The following is a 19577-nucleotide window of genomic DNA, read 5'->3' on the forward strand; positions in this document are numbered from 1 at the left end:
TTAACATTGACTCATTTCAATTCACTGAAGAATGCAGCTTTAAATCAAATTTGACTTTATTTGCAACTTAACAGCCTTCATTTCCCCGCAGACTTAAAATCTGATCTTTCACGACCCTGTCCTCCCCAGCTTCCTAAATTTTTGTCCCGAGGTTACGAACTAAATGGGAAAGGCTGAGAGGTCATTTTATTTAGGCAGTTTGCGTACTTCATCACTTTTAATCAACATGATGATGTTTAAATTAACACCTGCCAAGAAGAAATCTAACCCCGTTCCCGTCACCTTCAGCCCCAGGCCAGTACAAGTCCCCATAAAGGAAATTGAAATGCGTGTGTAATCTCTCTCCTGTGGATAGCAGTGAAAATATATACTCTGGTCACCTTGCAAAAATTATGAAAAACATTTAAAGATTTATTGCCTAACAAGAAGCAGGGCTTTGTTTACTGACTTGAAAGTGACAAGTTTCTGCATTAGTAACAGAACAGTAGTCAGCTCTGCAGACAAAAAACAGGTACAGTCTGTTTAACTGAAAGACCTCTGCTGCAGCCATCTGTCCCTCATATTAATCATGTGGGACTGAATCTGTCACTATGAATAATGATACAAAAAGATGTATCAAACATTAGCAGAGCACTCAAAGTTAAAAAGATTGAAAGTTTACTTAATAAAAACAGGTCTTAGAGGTTGAGCTGCTCTGGGAGTTAAATCTCAGCAGACAGAAACAGAGTACGGCGTTAGGTTTGGATTAATAATGTGAAGGGTGAGAGACAAAGAAAAGGAGACGGAGGATGTCAAGCTCTCTTGCTACCGTTTAAAAACGAACAGAAGTTATATAAGGTCACTTGGTAGCTTGGCTGACATTTCAAGAAAGCAATAAACTCCCCTTAGATTCGACTGATGACTGACTAACAGCCTGAATAACCTTGAAAGGAAGCCTTGAGCTAGTTGAAAATATTGGTACAAATGAAGCTGGAGGCAGGAGACTGTTAGCTTAGCTTAGCATAAAAACTGGAAAAAGGGGGGAAACAGCCTGGCTCTGTTAGAAGCTACATCGCTTTACCATCATCTCTAAAAATTACCATTTAACACTGTTGTTTGTTTAACCTTTTAAAAAACTTGTTGGTTGTTTTAGGCAACTTTCTAATATTTCTGTGATCACCTCAAGAGTATATGACATGTACACTGATAGGCAACAACATTTACACTACTGACAGGTAAAATGAATGACATTGATCATCTCGTTACAGTGCAATATCCTGCCAGGAAACATTGAATCCTGGCATTCACCCACCCAAACACTGCTGCAGGCCAACTAAATCCCCTCATGGCAATGACACTCCCTGATGGCAGTGGCCTCCCTATCAGGACAATGCGCCCTGACACACTACAATAACTGTTCAGGAATGGCCTGAGGAAAGTGACAAAGAGCTCAAGGTGTTGACCTGGACACCAAAGTCCCCAGATCCCAATCCAATTAAGCACCTCTGGGACATGCTGGACCAGGTCCGACCCATGTTTCCCAGCAGAAAGTTTTAAGTTTTATAAATGAGATTATCACACACACCGACTAAAGGATATACTGACAGTAGATACAACTGTAAAAGCATAAATGTTAATTTAAACTTCAGTAAAATAGTAGCAATTACTCACTGTCCTCTGGAGGTGTGAACCAGGAGTGTGACTAAGGTAGACGTGGCCGGACACACACAGTTCAGCGCCAACATGGCATATTTGAACTCCTCTTCACATACGACATGATCTGATTGAAAATGGGATAAATTGCAGGAATACAGTATGTTAGATTTAGAGGTGTATGTGTCAGAAAAAACAAAGACAAGCCAACTGTGCTTACCTGCAAACTTAACATGGAATTTATTTTCTGGTTTGAGAATTTGGACGTAAAGAGGGCAATTTGGAGCAAAGTCTTTCGCAGCCCAAGCCCTCAAAATAGTCTGGTGATCCTGTGGGAAAAGAAATGGTTGAATTTTGCTGATGCAGTGGCTCATTTGTATACGCAATCTGAATTTCTGACCTCAGTGAGTCAATGTGCACTCAATGCTCAATTGCATCTCTAATAGAGTCACGATATACCTCCAACTGCAAGTTTAGTGTGAAGAGGGAATAGTTTCAGTGTAATTTTTTTTATCGGAAGTATTTATACTGGAAACTGGAGTTTTAAGATTGCTTCGACTGATTTCTGTCGATGTGACTCACAGCAGCAGTTCGGTCGACCTCGTTCCTGCTGCTGAGGATGAAGCAGGCCTCTGCGTCGTCCATCCTGAGGATCGACAGAGAGAAACAGATAAACACAAAGACAGGGAAGTTCACGGGTTGGTAACTACGAAGAGGACATTCAACCAAACGTAAAATGTATTCTTTAAGAGGACCAGGGCCTAAAGAGAAGAAAAGCAGGGATGAGAGCTAATGTCCTGTGACAACGACTGAAAACCTTTTCAGCCGCACTGTAGCATGAAAACAATCTGATGCTGTTTGATATAGTGCCCAGGGCTAGTGTCACATGAGGGGCAGAGATCATTCATTCATGACAGAAAACACATGTTCTGTGAACTTGAAGGGAACTACAATATGAAATGATTACAAGAACATCTCTGAGCACAGCAGGGCTGATGTGTCTAAGGGGCTCATCTGGCTGGGTGATTTTATCTATTACACATCAGTGCGTAAAATTGCCACAGCGTCTATTCACCTACACAGCTTCACTTCAGATCTTTATGTTCCTAGAGGGAAAATTTGATTTGCAGTAGAGGATCAAAACATAAACGCAACATTGATAAGGACATGGGACATTTATCACACAGTTACAGCAAATAGCCAAATAAAAAAGATGCATCTTTTGATAAAAAATTTACCACTAGAACTATAGCCAAGATCAAGTGATGTTGAGCGGTAGCGTCAAGACTTAGTGCAAATTAAGTGCATTTACTGCACTTGGAACAAAGGAAAATTTCAACTTTATACTTTTTTACTATGTGGGCCTGTACCCTTGCTTAGAAGGTAGAAGACTGAATTCCTCCAAGAGTGGGAGGTCAGAGCTGGCCAAGATTGACCGTGCTTCCCACAAAACTTGTCAGTCATGGTAATCTTCTAAAGACAATTATTTTTTTATTATTGCCAATTATTTTGCTGGCTACTTTAACAATGTTCTACAAACATTTTTTGTTCCCATACTAAGAAATCAAACAAAAGTTTAAAACTGATTTGATAAAGGATTTGTAAAATGAAGCCATCAGTGTCTCATCCACATTAAAAGCATCAGTCTGAACACTGGGTGAAGTCTCTCCCTTGTAGGGAAACTTTGCCAATTTCAAATCAGATCTGTATCATTACAATGTAATTAGTATAAGCAAATGAGCAATGGAAAACTTCTCTCCATGTTGCCTGCTACTAGAGCGCCCTGCCCATAAAAGTCAGCTGAAAGTTGACAGTCATATCTTTAGTTCTAGTTCATGAAGGGATCATCACACCACCATCAAACTGGCACAGTTTCTTTTAACCTGGATGGGCTCCTGGTCAAATTCATGGTTGTGATTACACACTTAATGTACTAGTGAGACACAGTTAGACCTCATTTCACCCGTATCACTACATATTACCACATCCAATAAAGAGCAACAGTAAAACAATGAATAGCAACACTGGTGCTGCAATATTTTGGATGGACAGGACAAACATATTCCAATCTATCACAGTTTCTTATGCTGTCTGTGTCTGTGCCCTTTGAAATGAGCAGATGATCAGTGTACTGTACTGTGAAATCCCATTACACTAATTGTGCAAGTGGAGGGCAGCCAAGTGAACTTGTAACCATCTCATCCTCTCACTGTACTTCAAGGACTCTGACACGCTAGCAGAAGATTTAAAACTTCACATTTGCATTCTTATCCAGTTCTTAAAATGAATCACATATAGATTATGTGCTCGACTGAAATTCAAACTTTAACACTCAGAAATTAACACAGAGCCCAATTTCATGTAGTAATCAGATTGAATGCGGGCAGTAATTCAGAGGCTTTCACTCACTTGGCCCTCATCAGGTCCTGGTCTTTGAGAGCAGATCCTTGAAGGTAGATGACCCTCTGGGACCACAGAGGGATTTGGAGGATCCGGCGAACCTGAATGTCTATCTCCGTTGGACACAGGATCACCACATAGTAGTCCTTCAAAACAAGAGATAGAGATGCTTTAACTAAATAATCCTACAAGTTTTATATAGTATAGATATATAGAGTGTGTTACCTGTGCAGTAAATGTTTAAAATTTGCTAAAAAAAACTACTTTTTGGCCTTTTTAAGGTTAGAAACATTGGAACATAAATCGACAATAATTGTCTATCTATAGTTATTATCTTGCTTATCACATAACCATTCCTACGCTGATGGCACAAACTAAAGACAGTAGGGCATTTATACTAACTGCATATTTGACTTTCTGATAATCATACATCTACAACCCACTGTTTTATTCTGGTACCTGTAGTCTGGGATGAGCGTAGAACTCGTTGAGGAAGTCCATCAGCAGATCAATCTTCAGCGAGCTGACACACAACACAACGTGCTTCTCTGTCTGCGCCCGGTGGCGGCTGTAGTTCCCTCCTAACTTCTGGCTCTCCATCCACAGGTATGCCAGTTCTTCAAACTGACACAACGACATAAAAAACATCGACATGGTGTCAAATAAGGACGCAGAGACAGATTTGCTGTCTGGGCACAGATGGTGAGAGCACTGGAGTGAAAACTGCTGATGTAGCAGTTTGTAAACAACAGGAGTTCACTTCTATTTTGCACCCAATTTGCTCTACGGGGATTACTGTATATGCATCACAACATTTGAAGTGACAACGTTAGTTGTTTCCAAATATTACAAACATGTTCAAGCGAATAGGTGGATTTATTAATGAAGCAAATATGAGCCGACATAATCAGAATTTTGTGAGATTTGCAGCCAGAAGTAAGCAACTTTTCATTTGCTATCTTGCCCTGCGATAGCTGCAAGAAAATGTTGTTTAATATTTGATGATAACCCCATGAAGGTCAGCACTAGATGCAGAACATCTGCTGACTAACAGACAGGACTGAAAACAAAGTTTATAGAAGCGTGAATGCCGCTGATGCCCTTTTAAAATATAATTACTAAATTAGTTTACCTGCAGTGGGAGCACCACCAGGGCAACACAGATGAGAATGACCACCAGCAGCTGGGACGGCCAAATCTGGGGCGTGACGTCACCGTAGCCCACAGTGGAGAAGGTGACAATGCAGAAGTAGAAGGAGTCAAACAGGGTCAGGTGCTTCCCGGCTCTCTCTAGATGCTGGATCCCACAAGCCCTGCAGAAACATGAGGAATTATATAACGACTTGATGGTGTTACAACAGCCGTGTCTCCTGCGGGTAATTTAAATTAAACATGTGAAGAGATACTTGATGAGGGTAATCTCCTTCAGTGCTAGCCTGCTGGATTGATATCAAATCCAATTTGCCCAAAATTAAAGGGCACTGGATTCAATACAGCTTAGGTTCCTGCTCAGTTTGTCAGTGAAAGGGACACCATTGATTGATCTGTCAGTTCCCCTTACTGCCTGAGTCAATTCATTTGTGTTTTTTCATTGATAAGTTGGCGATTTAATGAAACCCGGAGGCATGAGGAGATGTCTAACTGGACAGAGTGGAGTGGACAGTAGATGCAAGGCAGTGGCCAAGGGACTAGTAGGCTGCCAAAGATCTAAGCTTTCATCAGTGATAGCTCTGATTAAAATAAACGACTGTGATAAAAGTGGAAAACCACGAGACAAAGGGAATAAAGGAGGGTTGATTAACAGTGATTATTTTAACACTTTTCCCTGCTGTGTTTTCTTGTTCTTAGTCTCTCACTTACTGCCTGCATTTTGGAGCATGTGAGCTGACATCCGACAAGTGTTTTTGCATGTTTTCCCTCCTGCTCATCAATCACTTTGGTAAGAAAGTACTTCAAGATATCAAATGCCAGGGTGTTTAAACTGATCATTTCCTTTTGCCAGAATGGTGAGCAAACAGGCTTCCTGAAATTAGCAAACTCCAAAGGTTTTGTTGCTTTTTCCTGGTCTCTTTCAGTCCAATTTCACCTAGCTAGAAAAACTAGGCACCTTTGGCTTCACCACTGTGCCAACAGCTCACCGAGTCTTCTTACAAGATATGTTTGCATACATTCCTCCAATTACTGACCCTTGTCCAACAGATTGCACAGTACCAACTGCACTGTGGAGAAGAGATGTTTTTTTCTGGGTAATGTGGTACACAGTTCAGGAAAAAGATTCTGCCGCAAGAGCCAGTAAAGAAAGAGATGCAACAGGGGTTCACTTACCCAGTGAAAACCAGACACAGTAAGGTGCAGATGAGGATGAACACCTGGTTGAACATGGCAGAGTGGGTCCTCTGGATGGCACGATGAAAGTCATTCTGGACACATGGAAAGAGATTATTAGAAAGGCAGGTTTTGAATCTACTGACCTACTAAACTGTTTTCCAGTCTAGTTAACTGAATACAATATATACTGTACATTAACAACATAAATTCTATTAGATCCTACAGCATATCCTCGATACGAGAATGTACTGCATTCGGGCAATCAGCTTTCTCTGTAACAGCCACAAATCGATAGATCACCCTGCCTGACAAGGAGCCTGTGTGTTGTCATTACTTTGCGCTGTTTGTCTTTCTGTTGTTTCTCTGCGCTGACCTGCCAAAGGACAACAGATGCAAGCTAGCTGGAAGCTATAGTCTGGTTTGGCGCATCAAATTGTGACACTTATGTTTCGAGCCGTCAGTTCTCAATAAAAACCGATCTGTGAAACAATTTTCTTACTACACACTATATTGGTGGAGAAAACAAGGATTGTCTAAATACAAATCAAAACTGTGCCCAACTCCACATTCCTCTTCTCTTTAGTGGAACGTTTCAGTATCGTGCTTTCTCCTACGTAAGTATACTGTCCTGAAATGGAGGAGCTCACGACTCACTTTCAGTGGCACCTTGTTAGCATGTTCTGCCTACCACCGCCTCCCCGTCACTGCCTCTCCGAGCTGTCACTGCTTTCTCTCCATGTGCTGGTTTGCTTGGCTACAGATTCTACCATCTGCCCAACTACCGCTTTGGCATGAGGCTCTTACTCTGTCACGGCTTCATCTGAGAGCACACTCACTACACCAGCTGGATATCATCTAATTGCTTTCAATTCCCTGTACCAGTCACTTTGCACCTATGGCAAATCCTGGACAATATTGATACTACAACACCAGACTTGTGTGCAGCAGGCATTTTAATCCTGTCTTTGTTTCTATGTTGTACTGCAGTGCTCTGTCCTGTTTGGTTATGCCTGCACCATTTTCTTGCCTGTCTTGCCTTGCTCTTGTGTCAGCTTTTGCTGTTGTCTCCCAATAAATATGATGCATCATTTTCATTTACAGTATGAGTCTTCAGTATGTAAAGAATTGCTCCTTTATTTCAGTATTAATAACTTTAGTATTGATCTGAGCTTACCAAAGTTCAAATGGAGTTGGGCAGTGATAAATGTTGGGTTGAGAAACAGCCCATAGAGTTGTCACTAAAACATTCAAAGCATGCACTCGTTTGTGGAGCTGCTTTGTAATGCTTAGCTATTGTGAATGCATCAATTTTCATTTACAGAATAGGTTTCCGGTACGTATAGCATTTCTTCATGAACCCCCAGCTATGGAGGACCATTAATGTGACATTCAATGGGCCAAAAATAATATAAAAAATGTTTTTATTAATGTATGCATTAATTAGTTTGCTAAATGTGACATAAACTGAAATTTCTATTTTAATTTGTTTCTGTTCCTATTTATAATTATTTACTATGCATTTTTTCTGTATTCTGGTGGGAAATATAAACAGAATGAGTGCAAGTAATAGCTTGAGGTTTTTTATGTAACCATCCATACAAGATGCATACTTTCGGTCCGTTTAGTCCTAAACTAAAAGTAAACAGTCAGAGAACACCTTTCCAAAAGCCATACTCTTTTTTTTTTTTAGGCAATTGTGAAAAAATATCCATCCTTAGCTCCTCTTATCTTTCTTTCAAGCATGTTTTTCTCCAAGCAAGAGCTCAGTTAACTCAAGAAAATGGTTGATGTAAGTTCTGATGGAAATCTAATTAGCTAAATTATCAAAGTAACCAGCATCACTGGTACATGTAACAATGTTACACAAATTAATGTAACTTATAACACGAGCAAAAAGATACATTAGTCAGTGCACAGTTCACAAAAACACTGCATCAGCTAAAAATTTCTTCAACTGAATTCTGTTCAGACTAAATCGTATAAAGCCACTCTGGCCTAATAGTCATACTTGTAAGCTCACCGGATGGATAATGTACCTCAGTGGCTTTCATGCACAACAGCTACAGTTTGTACAGAACAATTAATACATTATAGAAAATACTTACAATCATGTTCTCCAGGGCACCTTTGGCAAGCCAGCAGTTAAGAAATACTGGGACGAATATATTTCTCAATGGTTTCCAGAAGATCTTAAGAAAGAAAATAAAGAAAGATGATTGAGAGAAAGGGTGAAATACTAATCAGCTGACATACCAAAGACATCAAATCATTGTCCTCGATACTGAAAAAACATTAAATACACAGCTAGTATGCTCTTTGCAATTTTTTTTATAGAGGGTCAAATGCGTAGACTGAGATGAGGAACACTAATGATTGGGGCACTAACGTTGGATTGCTGAATGTCTCAGATCAATGTAATACCAAATTGCCCACAAGCCTAAATGAAGATGCCTATGATAAAATATTTCTGACTGACTGAGCAGATTGACTGACTAAGATAATTACTCACAGTGATTATAAATGGCACTGTGTTGATCATCTCCAATATGAAGGATATCTGGAACATCTGCTCCCAAATGTTCCCCTAAAAAGGAAATAGATGGGACATAATCAAATAAACCAGTGAAAGTCGGCTGTGAACAATAGAAAAACAATTCTGTGTAAGAGACAGGTAAACAACAGTTCTCTAGATTGTGAGGTGTAAGTCCACGTTACACTCTAATGGGTGAGATCAATAACATTAAAAATGCATCTTTCTTTGGTATAATCAATTTCAGTATTGAACATCACATCAAAGCTGGAAGCTGGTGCATTCATTAAAGTTGTGTCAAGAAACAGCATATTGACCTAAAGGCATTCAAAGTATGTTCTTGTTTGTGGAGCCCATTAATGATGCTCAGCTACTCGTCAATTTAACACAGAAACTTAATTATCATTATAATAACCCTAAGCCTTTGAAATGAACTCTCTTTGTTATAACTACATTCCACCACATTTAGGACATTTTTAAGACAGAATTTAGTAAATTACTATATTCTGCATTTTCTGCTGCTGCTTTTAGACATGTGTTATGTAAATTAAGTTTAATAGTATCCTTGCATTATTAGATGCTGAATTATGTATTCAAAAAGGCCACGGCAGTAAGAAAAGCTTTCATTATTTCCATGCAAGATAAGAAAAACAAGTTTTAACTAATAGATGTAGACTAGTATACTCTGGCCTTTTGAAGATGAAGCCAGCATCTTACTATATATTATATATAATATACTGAATACCAATGACATATAAAGAGAGCAGCAGTGTTTTTATGGTGCAGCTCAGTTGTGGATTCTCTTTATGATGGAGCCAGTAAAAAGCTTAACAAAGAAAACTGAGAGGCACTTTACGAGGCTACATTTCACAAACAACTGAATTTAATACAATCTGGGCTTTTGGTCCTCATAAGATAAACACAAAGTCCCTAAACAACCTTCTGAGAAAAGAAAAAGATATAGCTGGATATAAAAGGATCAACAAACACCCAAATTTAGATTGCCACCACAGGGGAAGGAGCAACATCTTTAACAGACACTACCAGTTCTCAGGGCAGAAAAGCTAAAACGAATAATTCCGAGCAAACATTAATGTCTCAGACTGGCAGTACCGTGAGGACCCTGGTGAAATGCAACAAACTTGATATTTAGGTGTTAATATAGCAGGTGCTATCATATCCCCAAATCCCAATGTAATTAGCCTACAAATCTGGTGATCTTTTCTTTAATGCCTTCCAGTTGAAATAAGGCAAGTAACCAGAAAACAGAAACACATGGTGTTTTTAACATGCTGTCCACCTCATTTACATACTGTACTGTAGGTTATACTCTACAAGGGGCAAAAATCCCTCGGCTTATCCCTGCTCATTAGCAGTGAAGAAATCTGACGCAGAGACTGACCCTTTTAACCCGTGGAAGCTTGACTTATTTCCATATAAGACATAATGCAGATATCTTCACTCACTGCCTATGGGTTGCTGTTGTTTGTTGTTATGTAATTTGTTTACCGATCTTACTGCATGGTTAACATTGTGTTTTTTTATTCTTACTGATACTGATCTATTTGAATTTGTATTTACTTTTGGTGGTTATGTTGGTATGGGAAGACAATGGGAAGACAAGCAACCATTAGAGACTAATGGGAATCCACTAAAGACTACTTGCATAATCCTCCCTTAAAATGAACAAAGTGCACTTTTAGATGACTCTCATAGAAGAAACCAAATAGAAGTAACAACAACAATATCTAAAATTGGGTGCAAAAGTATTTTGGCCCCGAGTCTTTGCTAAGTGCATTGGCACTGGCGCCTGGACAGGGCACTGGAGGCTGTCGGCCCACGGGATAGAACTGGCTGGCAGGGCTGGACCGTAACAGCTGTAAGACATCTGCACAGATAAAATAAAGAAACTGAACACTGTGGACCAGTTACTTACCTTGTAGCTGAGATATGTGATAAGCATGGTCTCCAAGAAACTGATTAAGGCCACTGTCATCTAGAGCCGAAGGAGAAAGGGAGATATATGAAGCCAACAACTGCAAACTGATCTCTTATGGCTGCTCAACCTTCACTGAGAAAAAAATGCACTTCTGCAACGCTTTTATCTAATAAATGGCTGAAAGTGTGTTTGGGATGAATCGTGCCTTGAGATTCAGTTCATGCAGTGGAATTTGATTTATGCACACTTCCACTGGAGTGTTAATACTCTCACCTGTATCGCCCATACAGGATCCTTTCTGTTAACCCAGAAAATCACCTCCCTGTCAAAAACCAGAATAGAGTTTTTCCACACATTTAAGTGCATGTACATTAATACAAAAAATGATAATGAACATGCTTTAGTTTGCAAATAAATGCCTGAAACGTACCAGTTGATATCTGTCGACTGTGTGGTATTAGTCCAACTGTTGTTCCGACAAGATGTACCATTACTGAAAAACAGTAACAAGGGAAACATAAGAAGCATGAATGTGCGTGCCTGAGAGGAAACATACCCACTGAGAAACATTTCCCACATAGCACATTATTTTTTTCAGTTCTATTCATTCTCTGTGTGGCCGCTCCATTTAAGTGCCTGGCTCTTTAAGGATCCCCAGCCGAAAAGCCTCGTCTACTCTGATTGGTCAGCTCTTAAAAGGGCCACTGTTTTTGCAGCCATGGCCGTGCTGGGGGCATGGCCGAGGGCGATGACTGTATGGTCGTGACATCAGAACTTTATGGAAGCCCTAATGGCTTGTTTGAAGGCACAGCTCCTGAATACTGGCAGGGAGCATTTCTTTGTGGATTGAGCATATAGTATCTACACCTGCTCTATAATGAAAAAAGACATGCAAATCTCCCTTTCTACAATATGGGACCTTTAATGTTGTCGAAACCTTTGACCTAAATGTTGGGTGTACATTTGAATATGTTTTTTTTGTCAGAATAACTCCTGGAACTAAACACTTTAAACTGTTGAAAGCAAAAACCCACAACATTTCCATATAAATGCGTTCTTCTTTCATGATGTCTTTTATATTTGTTGCCTTGCACACATGGCAACTGGAAAATATTCATGGAAAAATCCTCTGGCATATGGCAAGTCATCTGGTGGGCTTGGAATCAACAGAATAGAAAAATGATAGATGGCATTAAATGTGATAAGAGGATGGAGCAGAGAGCTGCATCTACAAAAACAGTTTCTGCACAGTAACATCTTATTCTGAGGGAAAACATATCACATTGCCTTTACTTAGCATCAAAGATGTTGCCAAATATAAACCCAAACAAAAAAGACTACAATAAATCATAACAAAAAAAACAAATATCCAGAGAATATAGACATCTGGAACATGGGAATATCTGATGATTTGATTGTGTGTCTCACCATGAGCCACCATTGACGTCCCCAGGATTATCCAGGCTGACTCTCAGTATGTAGAGGGCACAGGTAAGGATCTTCAGTGAGAAGTTGAACAGGCGGATTCTCAGGCCTGTGGACCAACAAAGACACATCATGTGGCTCAAATACTGCTCTGGAAATACGTTTTTTAGGTGTTTTGGTCATAGGCTTTACTTTAAAGCACTGCAACTTCAGCCTTCAATTCATTCCGTTTAGTGTCGTGACCACCTCTGTGATTGTCTCCTCATTGGGAAGTTGAAACTGCTTGAACACCAGTTGTTTGGGTGCTCAAAACGCCTTTCGTGATAGGTCTAAAGAGACTTTATCTGTTGAAGCACTGAAGCGTGACTGATGCGGTTCCATGCTGCTCTGGCTGCCTGTCACAACTCATTTCGTCTCACGCATAACTTTCAAATCCTCCAAGAATAACATAAAATAACACCAGCACTTTGATGGGCTTCTAATGTGATGAAGGACACAACAGCAGTAAATGACTGGTGGGATTGCAAAGAAAGAGCTGAGAGGGATATTAATATTTGTGCAATCATGGTTTCCTGTTTGGGTAAGCGCAGGCATATGCTGATAAGAACACACACGACCTAGCACCACCCGAAGTGCAAAACAGGAACCTGTCTGCAGGTGTGCTTGTTAACCAGAGGGTGGTGCTAGTTGTATTCCCCATTCCTAATCAGCATCTGAAGTTACCTAATCACCCATGACACGACCTCTTCACATCAAGTCAGCATCAATGTTAAAAAGATTTGAGAACAGACCAACAAACAGTGTTGTGACGGAGTAGAGCAAGAGACCCCTGCAGCCAAGTGTGACATTTTCATTTGACTGTGTTGTTTTATGTCAAATGCTGTGGTGGCTTAGTGACAATGACACGTTGAAGAAAGAAAACAGAGCCGTGTCAGTGCTGTGGATCTGTAAACAACTTATATTTCACCAGAGAAACAGGGTTACCATAGCGTACATTTTTACAGCTAGCTGCAATGAATAGCTTCGAGACACAGTGCACCAAACTGCACCAATGTCTCTTTCAGCAATGTGTTGGCGTTTCCTGTCTTATCTCCTATTGAGAGAAACACTGCAGCCCTGTCTCGTCTCGCAGCAAATGAGCCGTACTCTTTCTGTCCTTGCTGGGCTACAAAAATACAGGGTTTTTCAACGAGGCAGTCAATGTAATAATGAAACCCCAACTGAGACAGAAATTGGATATGCGTCATCATGGGCTGCCATTTCCTACATAATGCTTTTTTATGTTCATTTAGCGCTGAGCATTATTGCCGGTGGCAGGCCCATTTGCATTATGGGAATAGAGGGAAATGGCGTGACACTCCCTGTCGGCTATACTTACTTGACCTTTGGTTTTTGATGAAGAAAAGCTTCAGCCTCTCCTTGAAGGTGTTTTCGTTCACGTAAAACTCCACCTGTACCCTGTGGGGAGCAGTGACATGATGTCAGTGTTAATGTTTACAGGTACACATGCACACATCACCTCCTGCCAAAACAAATACACATAGAAATGACCAGAAAATATTTCACGAAACCCTGTAAATCTTTTCATGAGACAAAATATTCAGGTGTGAGAAAAAGCAGTGGATTTGCAGTGACACTGGTTTGTTGAAATCAGCGTCACTCAGTAAATTGTGACAATTGTTGTGGTCCTACAGATTCAGACATGCAATCATGTCTGCACTCAGCCTGCAGGTGTCAAGACCATACCAGAGTTTCAGTACTGACACCAAGATGATATACCTTGGTTTGAGGAATATAAACATGTTTTGCAACATAGTTTTTTCATCTAACAACATATGCATATTTTGCCAATATTCATTGAGATATCTGGTGAAACGCTATACTTTTACTCTTATTCTTCTGTGTCATAGAGCTCTTTCATTGTTGAAGAAACTTTTAAAACCACATTGGTGAGCCACACTGTTGCACTTAAGAAAATGGGCACTGTTAATACTGAATCTATTACCACACTGAATCTGAGGCTGAAAGTACTCCCCAACGAATATTATTCCCGTCTGAGTAGCGTTTGCTCAAATGTACCATGACTGGCTGTTTTGGGAAATTACTAAGCCTCTCTTAAAATATAAAAGTATTTACTCATGATGTTTTTAAAGTTTTTAAGTGCATCTTCAGTAGCAACAAATTGGCTTGTGACTGAGTACAACAGAGAGGCTGGAGAGCAAGTAATGATAGACAAACTAACAGTTGATTTTGTTGATTACAATAACAAAAACAGAGAATATCATCATCCTTCTCCTTTAAAAAGGAGACATTATGCTCATTTCAAGGTTTATAATTTTATTTTGGGTTACTAGAATAGGTTCACGTGCTTAAATGCTAAAAAAAATGCAACTTTTTTCTCATACTCTCGAGAGAGGCAGCATTGTTTCAGCTCCCGTCTCTTTAGGGCCCCTCTCCCGAAAACCCAGTCTGCTCCGATTAGTCAGCCCACACATGCCTGAGCCAGCACTGCACACTGTGTCTCAGGTCGGCTCTGTCGTGTCTTCAGCTTCCAGTTGGCTTCACTTCTACCATGAATATAGCATAAATTATGTAAATGTGTGATGGGGTGACCTGGTGTGATGCCAAGAAGTTAAGGAATTAAAGGTGGTACCACTGACGAGGCATTTCAGAAGCAGTGTTTTCTGTTGGGGAGGAGCTCTCGTTGGCGCAGACTGTGGGTTTTTTAACTTTGAAGACCTTTTGCATGCACCAGTGTAAAACAGCATAATAGGTCTTCTCTAAAACAATCAGCTATGCAAGAACTTTGCCTACATAAGAGTCTACAGTTAACAAAAGTTCAGATTTGGAACAAAAATTGTTAAAGAATAGAAAAGAAGAGAATCTGACCAAGCATTCAGTTCCAACTTTTGTTGAAAATTATACATTTCAGTCGGAACATAAAATGTACCGAATTTAGTTTGCATCCTGCTATTGTACAACTACTCTTCCCAATGGCACATCCTTTTTAACTTAAGAAGACTTTATGCAACAGATATGCCAATTGTGTCATTGCAATAATTGTGTTTGGTGAATGTTTCCAGTAAAAAAGGGCTATAAAGCATGCGCTTTGTGCAAATCCAGTGGAGGGAAAAAGCTGCTTCTCCCTCCTGACTAATTCCGTTACCATCCATTTACCGCCAGTCATTATGCTCAGCTCCCCCTCACAATAAAACAAAAACTGCCACAAACGCATATGAGACTGAATGCTGATGTGAATCCCTGCTACTCTGATCAATAATGCAGATTATTAAATAAATGAAGCCCTATTTCTTCATACACGGACATTCTCCTAATGGTAAACTTGCTGTGATGCATATGCATTTGCAGAGTCATGACACATACTGAGTGTGCGCTAAGGTAAGGGGGTTTTAATTGCTCTACCGAGACAATAAACCACATTGATCAAGGTGGGTATAACAATTTCAAGTTGCTCTTAATATTTCATTTACACATTTAGTACAAAACCACATAATCTGTAATATTGTTACACTTTGTCTTTATCACTGACCATTTTCTTCACATAAATAAATGACAGCCTGGTTTATATTGAGCACCAACACAAAAGCTTCCATTAATAATTGACACCCATCTCCCTTTTAAAAAGACGTTACTTTAAATCAAACAGCCATGTTTTCTCACTTATGATGCTGACAGTGACACATTCAAAGCTATTAAAGGCTTGAGCAGAAATAATGGACCTTAATAGGCTTCAGGTCTTGACCAAAATGATAGCTTAAACGCCTGTGATGATGTCGCTACTGCAGGTAGGTTAGATGAATGTAGGTGTTAAGACAGGCACATCAACAGTTTCTGTAATGTAGAGGGCTTGCTGTCACTAATGAGCATGGAGAGGAAGAAATAATGGCCTTGTGGTTCCAGAAGAGACCCTTAAAGCCTTCTACCATGTTTGACAAGATGAGTATAGTACAGGGTGCAAAAAGACATGGGAGGAGAGAGCAGGAAGGCAATTACTGCAGCCAAGTCCTGAGGGAGATATGTATTGTGTAGATAAAGAGTGTAGGTGGGAGAAAGAACAGGAGATGTGCACCATCTTGAATATATTCCCCTCTCTCCCTCTTCCGGCTGTATCGCCATGGAGACAGCTTCCAAGGAAGGAAATGTTCACTCACGTGTCCGTGTGTTATGTGTTTCCAGTACAATGAATTAGCCCTAACTACACACATACGCACACACACTGACATTTCCTTGTCTATAGGCACCTACAGTACCACACAATCCTATCCCCCGTAACTCCATCCTACCGGTATATTGACTACTCTATCACCTGACAAACAATAAAAGGCTGTCATTAAGACGGATGATGGTGAATCATGCAATCAATGTTCAAACGGTCTCCAATAACACAGCCGTCATCTAAGCTTCATGTTTACCCAGCCTGTCTACTGGTACCTGTAATTATACTTCACATATGAAACGTGAGCACATCAAAAGCTGAAGTGCGACTCCAACATAAACCCAGTGATTCAATTCTTAATTTGATATTTTACATGAGAACTGCATTAGCATTTGCTTGATATCACGGAGACAAAAAAGCCTATCGAGCCTCCTCCATGTTTGTATGGGGAGTATGTAATCATTAATGTAAGGGTTTCCCTGCTCAACTGACTGTAAGGTGAGACACCTGCAGTTAAGACGGTAAATATTTGAACAGAGACATTCTTCCTGTTGTGTCAGCTCTGTACTCCATGACATTTTAATTTAAATGAAACAAAGACTACAAGGTTTAGATTCTGTATTTAAGCCACATTGGGTGAACTGTGTGGTACAGCAATTTAGCATTTTTAGCCATGCTAGCAGTATAGCTCTAGGGGCTGCAATGTCTGCATTGTTCCAGCGAACACTTTTCACTTCTGCATTGATATACTTAAAGTGTGGGGGGGCATTCACTCTTTTTTGCTGATCTTTGATCTTGATATATTTGATCTTTTGGTGGATTTGATTTCCTGCACCACAAAGAGAGAGAAAGCATGTGGTGTGCACGTTGCCTTCGAAATCATAAATGTCTCCAACTTCGCCAACTTAATTACTTTTTCTCTTGACTGTGGAAGAACTCCGGGGCACTCGAGAACGTGCGGTCCAGCAGCACTAAACAACTTTAACAAATCATCCACAGGCTTGTATAGGCAACCAAGAGAGACAGGGAAGGTCAATTTTCATATCACGTTACAACCCACTCACATATGGCCAATAAAAAGTGATTAATACATGTAAATGCTCTTTAAAAGAGCTAAATACTGCATGTACTGTATGTAAAAAGTTATATATCACAGATATGTAAATTAGCGTTTGATGTAATCTAGCATCATCCAGTGTCATTTTTAGGCTTTAGCTTTTCCATTAAAAAGGGTGGAAACACTAGATTGTAAGTCTGTCGGTCTCTGGGTCTACCATTTTTGGTCAAGACTGTAGTATCCCAACAGACGTCTGATGGATTGCTATGAAATTTCATGCTGACATTCGTGAATCTCCAGGAGTTTGGTGATCCTGACTTCTCTAGCTAACAAAATTCCCATCGGTCTCAGTTGTTTTTTGATTTAATTGCTACTAATTGCTAAAACAAAAACAACATTGTCAACATGATAAACTGTTAAACAACAGCATGTCCCATTGTCATTGTTAGCATGCTGATGTTAGCATTTAACTCAAAGCATCGCTGTGCCCCAGTACAGCCTCACAGATCTGCTAGCATGGCTGTAGCCTCATAGCATATTATAAATTAAAGTCGACAACAATACAAGTCATTACAATAACTCATCATGCATATTAGTTTGCTAGCCTGATTTAAATAAAAAAAAAATTTCCCTGTTGGGTCCTTAAAATAACTTGCTTTAGCAGTTTGTAGATCATTGTCTGCACTTTAATTACATAGTCTCTGTCTTAAACTCTGTCTCTGTCAAATACTAATGGACCACAGTGTTATGTGTTTTTGTTAAGCCCTTACTGCACTTACATTTATTTATGTTCACATTATTAAGGTCTGGAACATAAACAATTGTAAGAAGCTACAAGGCACTCCGACGATGACTGCCAGGAACTGCAGACCGGCTGCAATACCTTTGTCAGTACTTACGGTCTTCTCTTTGGCATGTCTGCAAACCTTCATCACCAATCCATGGACATTAGCCAGGCTGTCAAATATAAACATGAGCAGTTTAAATATTCAAGGAGCCAGACAGCACCTACAACAGGTTGGTAATTCTTTACCTTAAGAAGACACGTTCCCTTTACTTCGCTAAAGTTTAAAGAAGGTAGGCAAGGCATAAGGCAGGGATGTTTACACATAGTTATAATAGATGGCGCATGACCTTATGTCCCCAACTCACAGGCCTGCATAATATGTAGACACTCAAAAACAAGTTCACGATCATAATGAAAGAAAAAAAAAGTGTAACCCCAGAGAAATTAGTCTGGTGGGAATGACCTTGGATCAAACTTTAAGTGTTAAAAGCTAGTGGCGCATACACACAGAGACACCCAAGGAGAACACCATGACTATTGCCAGTGATAGGATTACAATTGGATGCACCCTTGCCTGAGACACAGAGGACCTATTTGTAGACTCTGTAAACAAAACATCAAACAGCTTGTTGACCTCGGGATAATTTAGTTGACAGAACAGAGCTGTTCAAATGCTTGCGTTCATTTTGGTGATCGGGGAAAAAAATAAAAAAAATAGTCAAACAGCTGCCAGATGCTCTGTGCCATATGGACTATTTGACAGTGACTGTGGCAGGAGCAAGTATGGGTGAACTACAGTATCAGCTAGCCAAGCGCAACATCACCCGGGGCCAGAAATGATTGTGGGAACTCTGTGAGGAAGCTGCAACACAAGTCTGTCCAAAGATCTTACACTGACTCACACTCTGTGACTACAGATAAAAGCAGCTCCTCATTTCCTTTAGAGTCTTGTCGCATACAGTCTTGTGCAAGGAATTATAGTGTATATTTGGTATATGATATTGTGATGCAGATAGGGAGGGAGATTTCAGCCTACACAAAATTATAGCCTGTTGATTGTTGATTTTCCAGCCTCGACTGAACAATAAAGTTACAAAATTATGATGTTGCTCTCTTGTATTGAATCGTGGGCAAACATTTGCTGATGTTACTTTTATATGATGGGAGATGTGGCGGAGTGATTTTGTTTTATCTCTGTGTTTTATGTTTTGTTCTTGAATGCCTTGATTTGCCCTGATGCCCACTGCATTTTATTTTGTTTTTCTATTGTTGCATTGTATTCTGTGAAAAAACCTTGTAACT

At 39.9% G+C, this 19577-nt stretch overlaps 1 protein-coding gene across 26 annotated transcripts in view; it reads right to left on the bottom strand.

The window, feature by feature from the left end:
* The window catches only part of kcnt1b (potassium sodium-activated channel subfamily T member 1b), a 76823-nt gene that overhangs the window by 19064 nt on the left and 38182 nt on the right, over positions 1-19577 (bottom strand). For all 26 annotated transcript variants that reach the window (XM_084360133.1, XM_084360129.1, XM_084360130.1 and 23 more), the window contains 14 exons: positions 13633-13712; positions 12258-12363; positions 11260-11322; positions 11103-11151; positions 10827-10886; positions 8870-8944; positions 8466-8549; positions 6358-6452; positions 5165-5345; positions 4492-4656; positions 4042-4178; positions 2215-2278; positions 1853-1961; positions 1651-1759 (listed from right to left, as the gene is read on the bottom strand). In XM_084360133.1, the coding sequence (XP_084216259.1) occupies positions 1651-1759; positions 1853-1961; positions 2215-2278; positions 4042-4178; positions 4492-4656; positions 5165-5345; positions 6358-6452; positions 8466-8549; positions 8870-8944; positions 10827-10886; positions 11103-11151; positions 11260-11322; positions 12258-12363; positions 13633-13712 (1377 nt within the window). The remainder of the gene's footprint in view (positions 1-1650; positions 1760-1852; positions 1962-2214; positions 2279-4041; positions 4179-4491; positions 4657-5164; positions 5346-6357; positions 6453-8465; positions 8550-8869; positions 8945-10826; positions 10887-11102; positions 11152-11259; positions 11323-12257; positions 12364-13632; positions 13713-19577) is intronic.

This window comes from Pagrus pagrus, assembly GCF_965226575.1.
Source record: "Pagrus pagrus genome assembly, chromosome: 8".
NCBI classification, from domain to species: Eukaryota; Metazoa; Chordata; class Actinopteri; order Spariformes; family Sparidae; genus Pagrus; species Pagrus pagrus.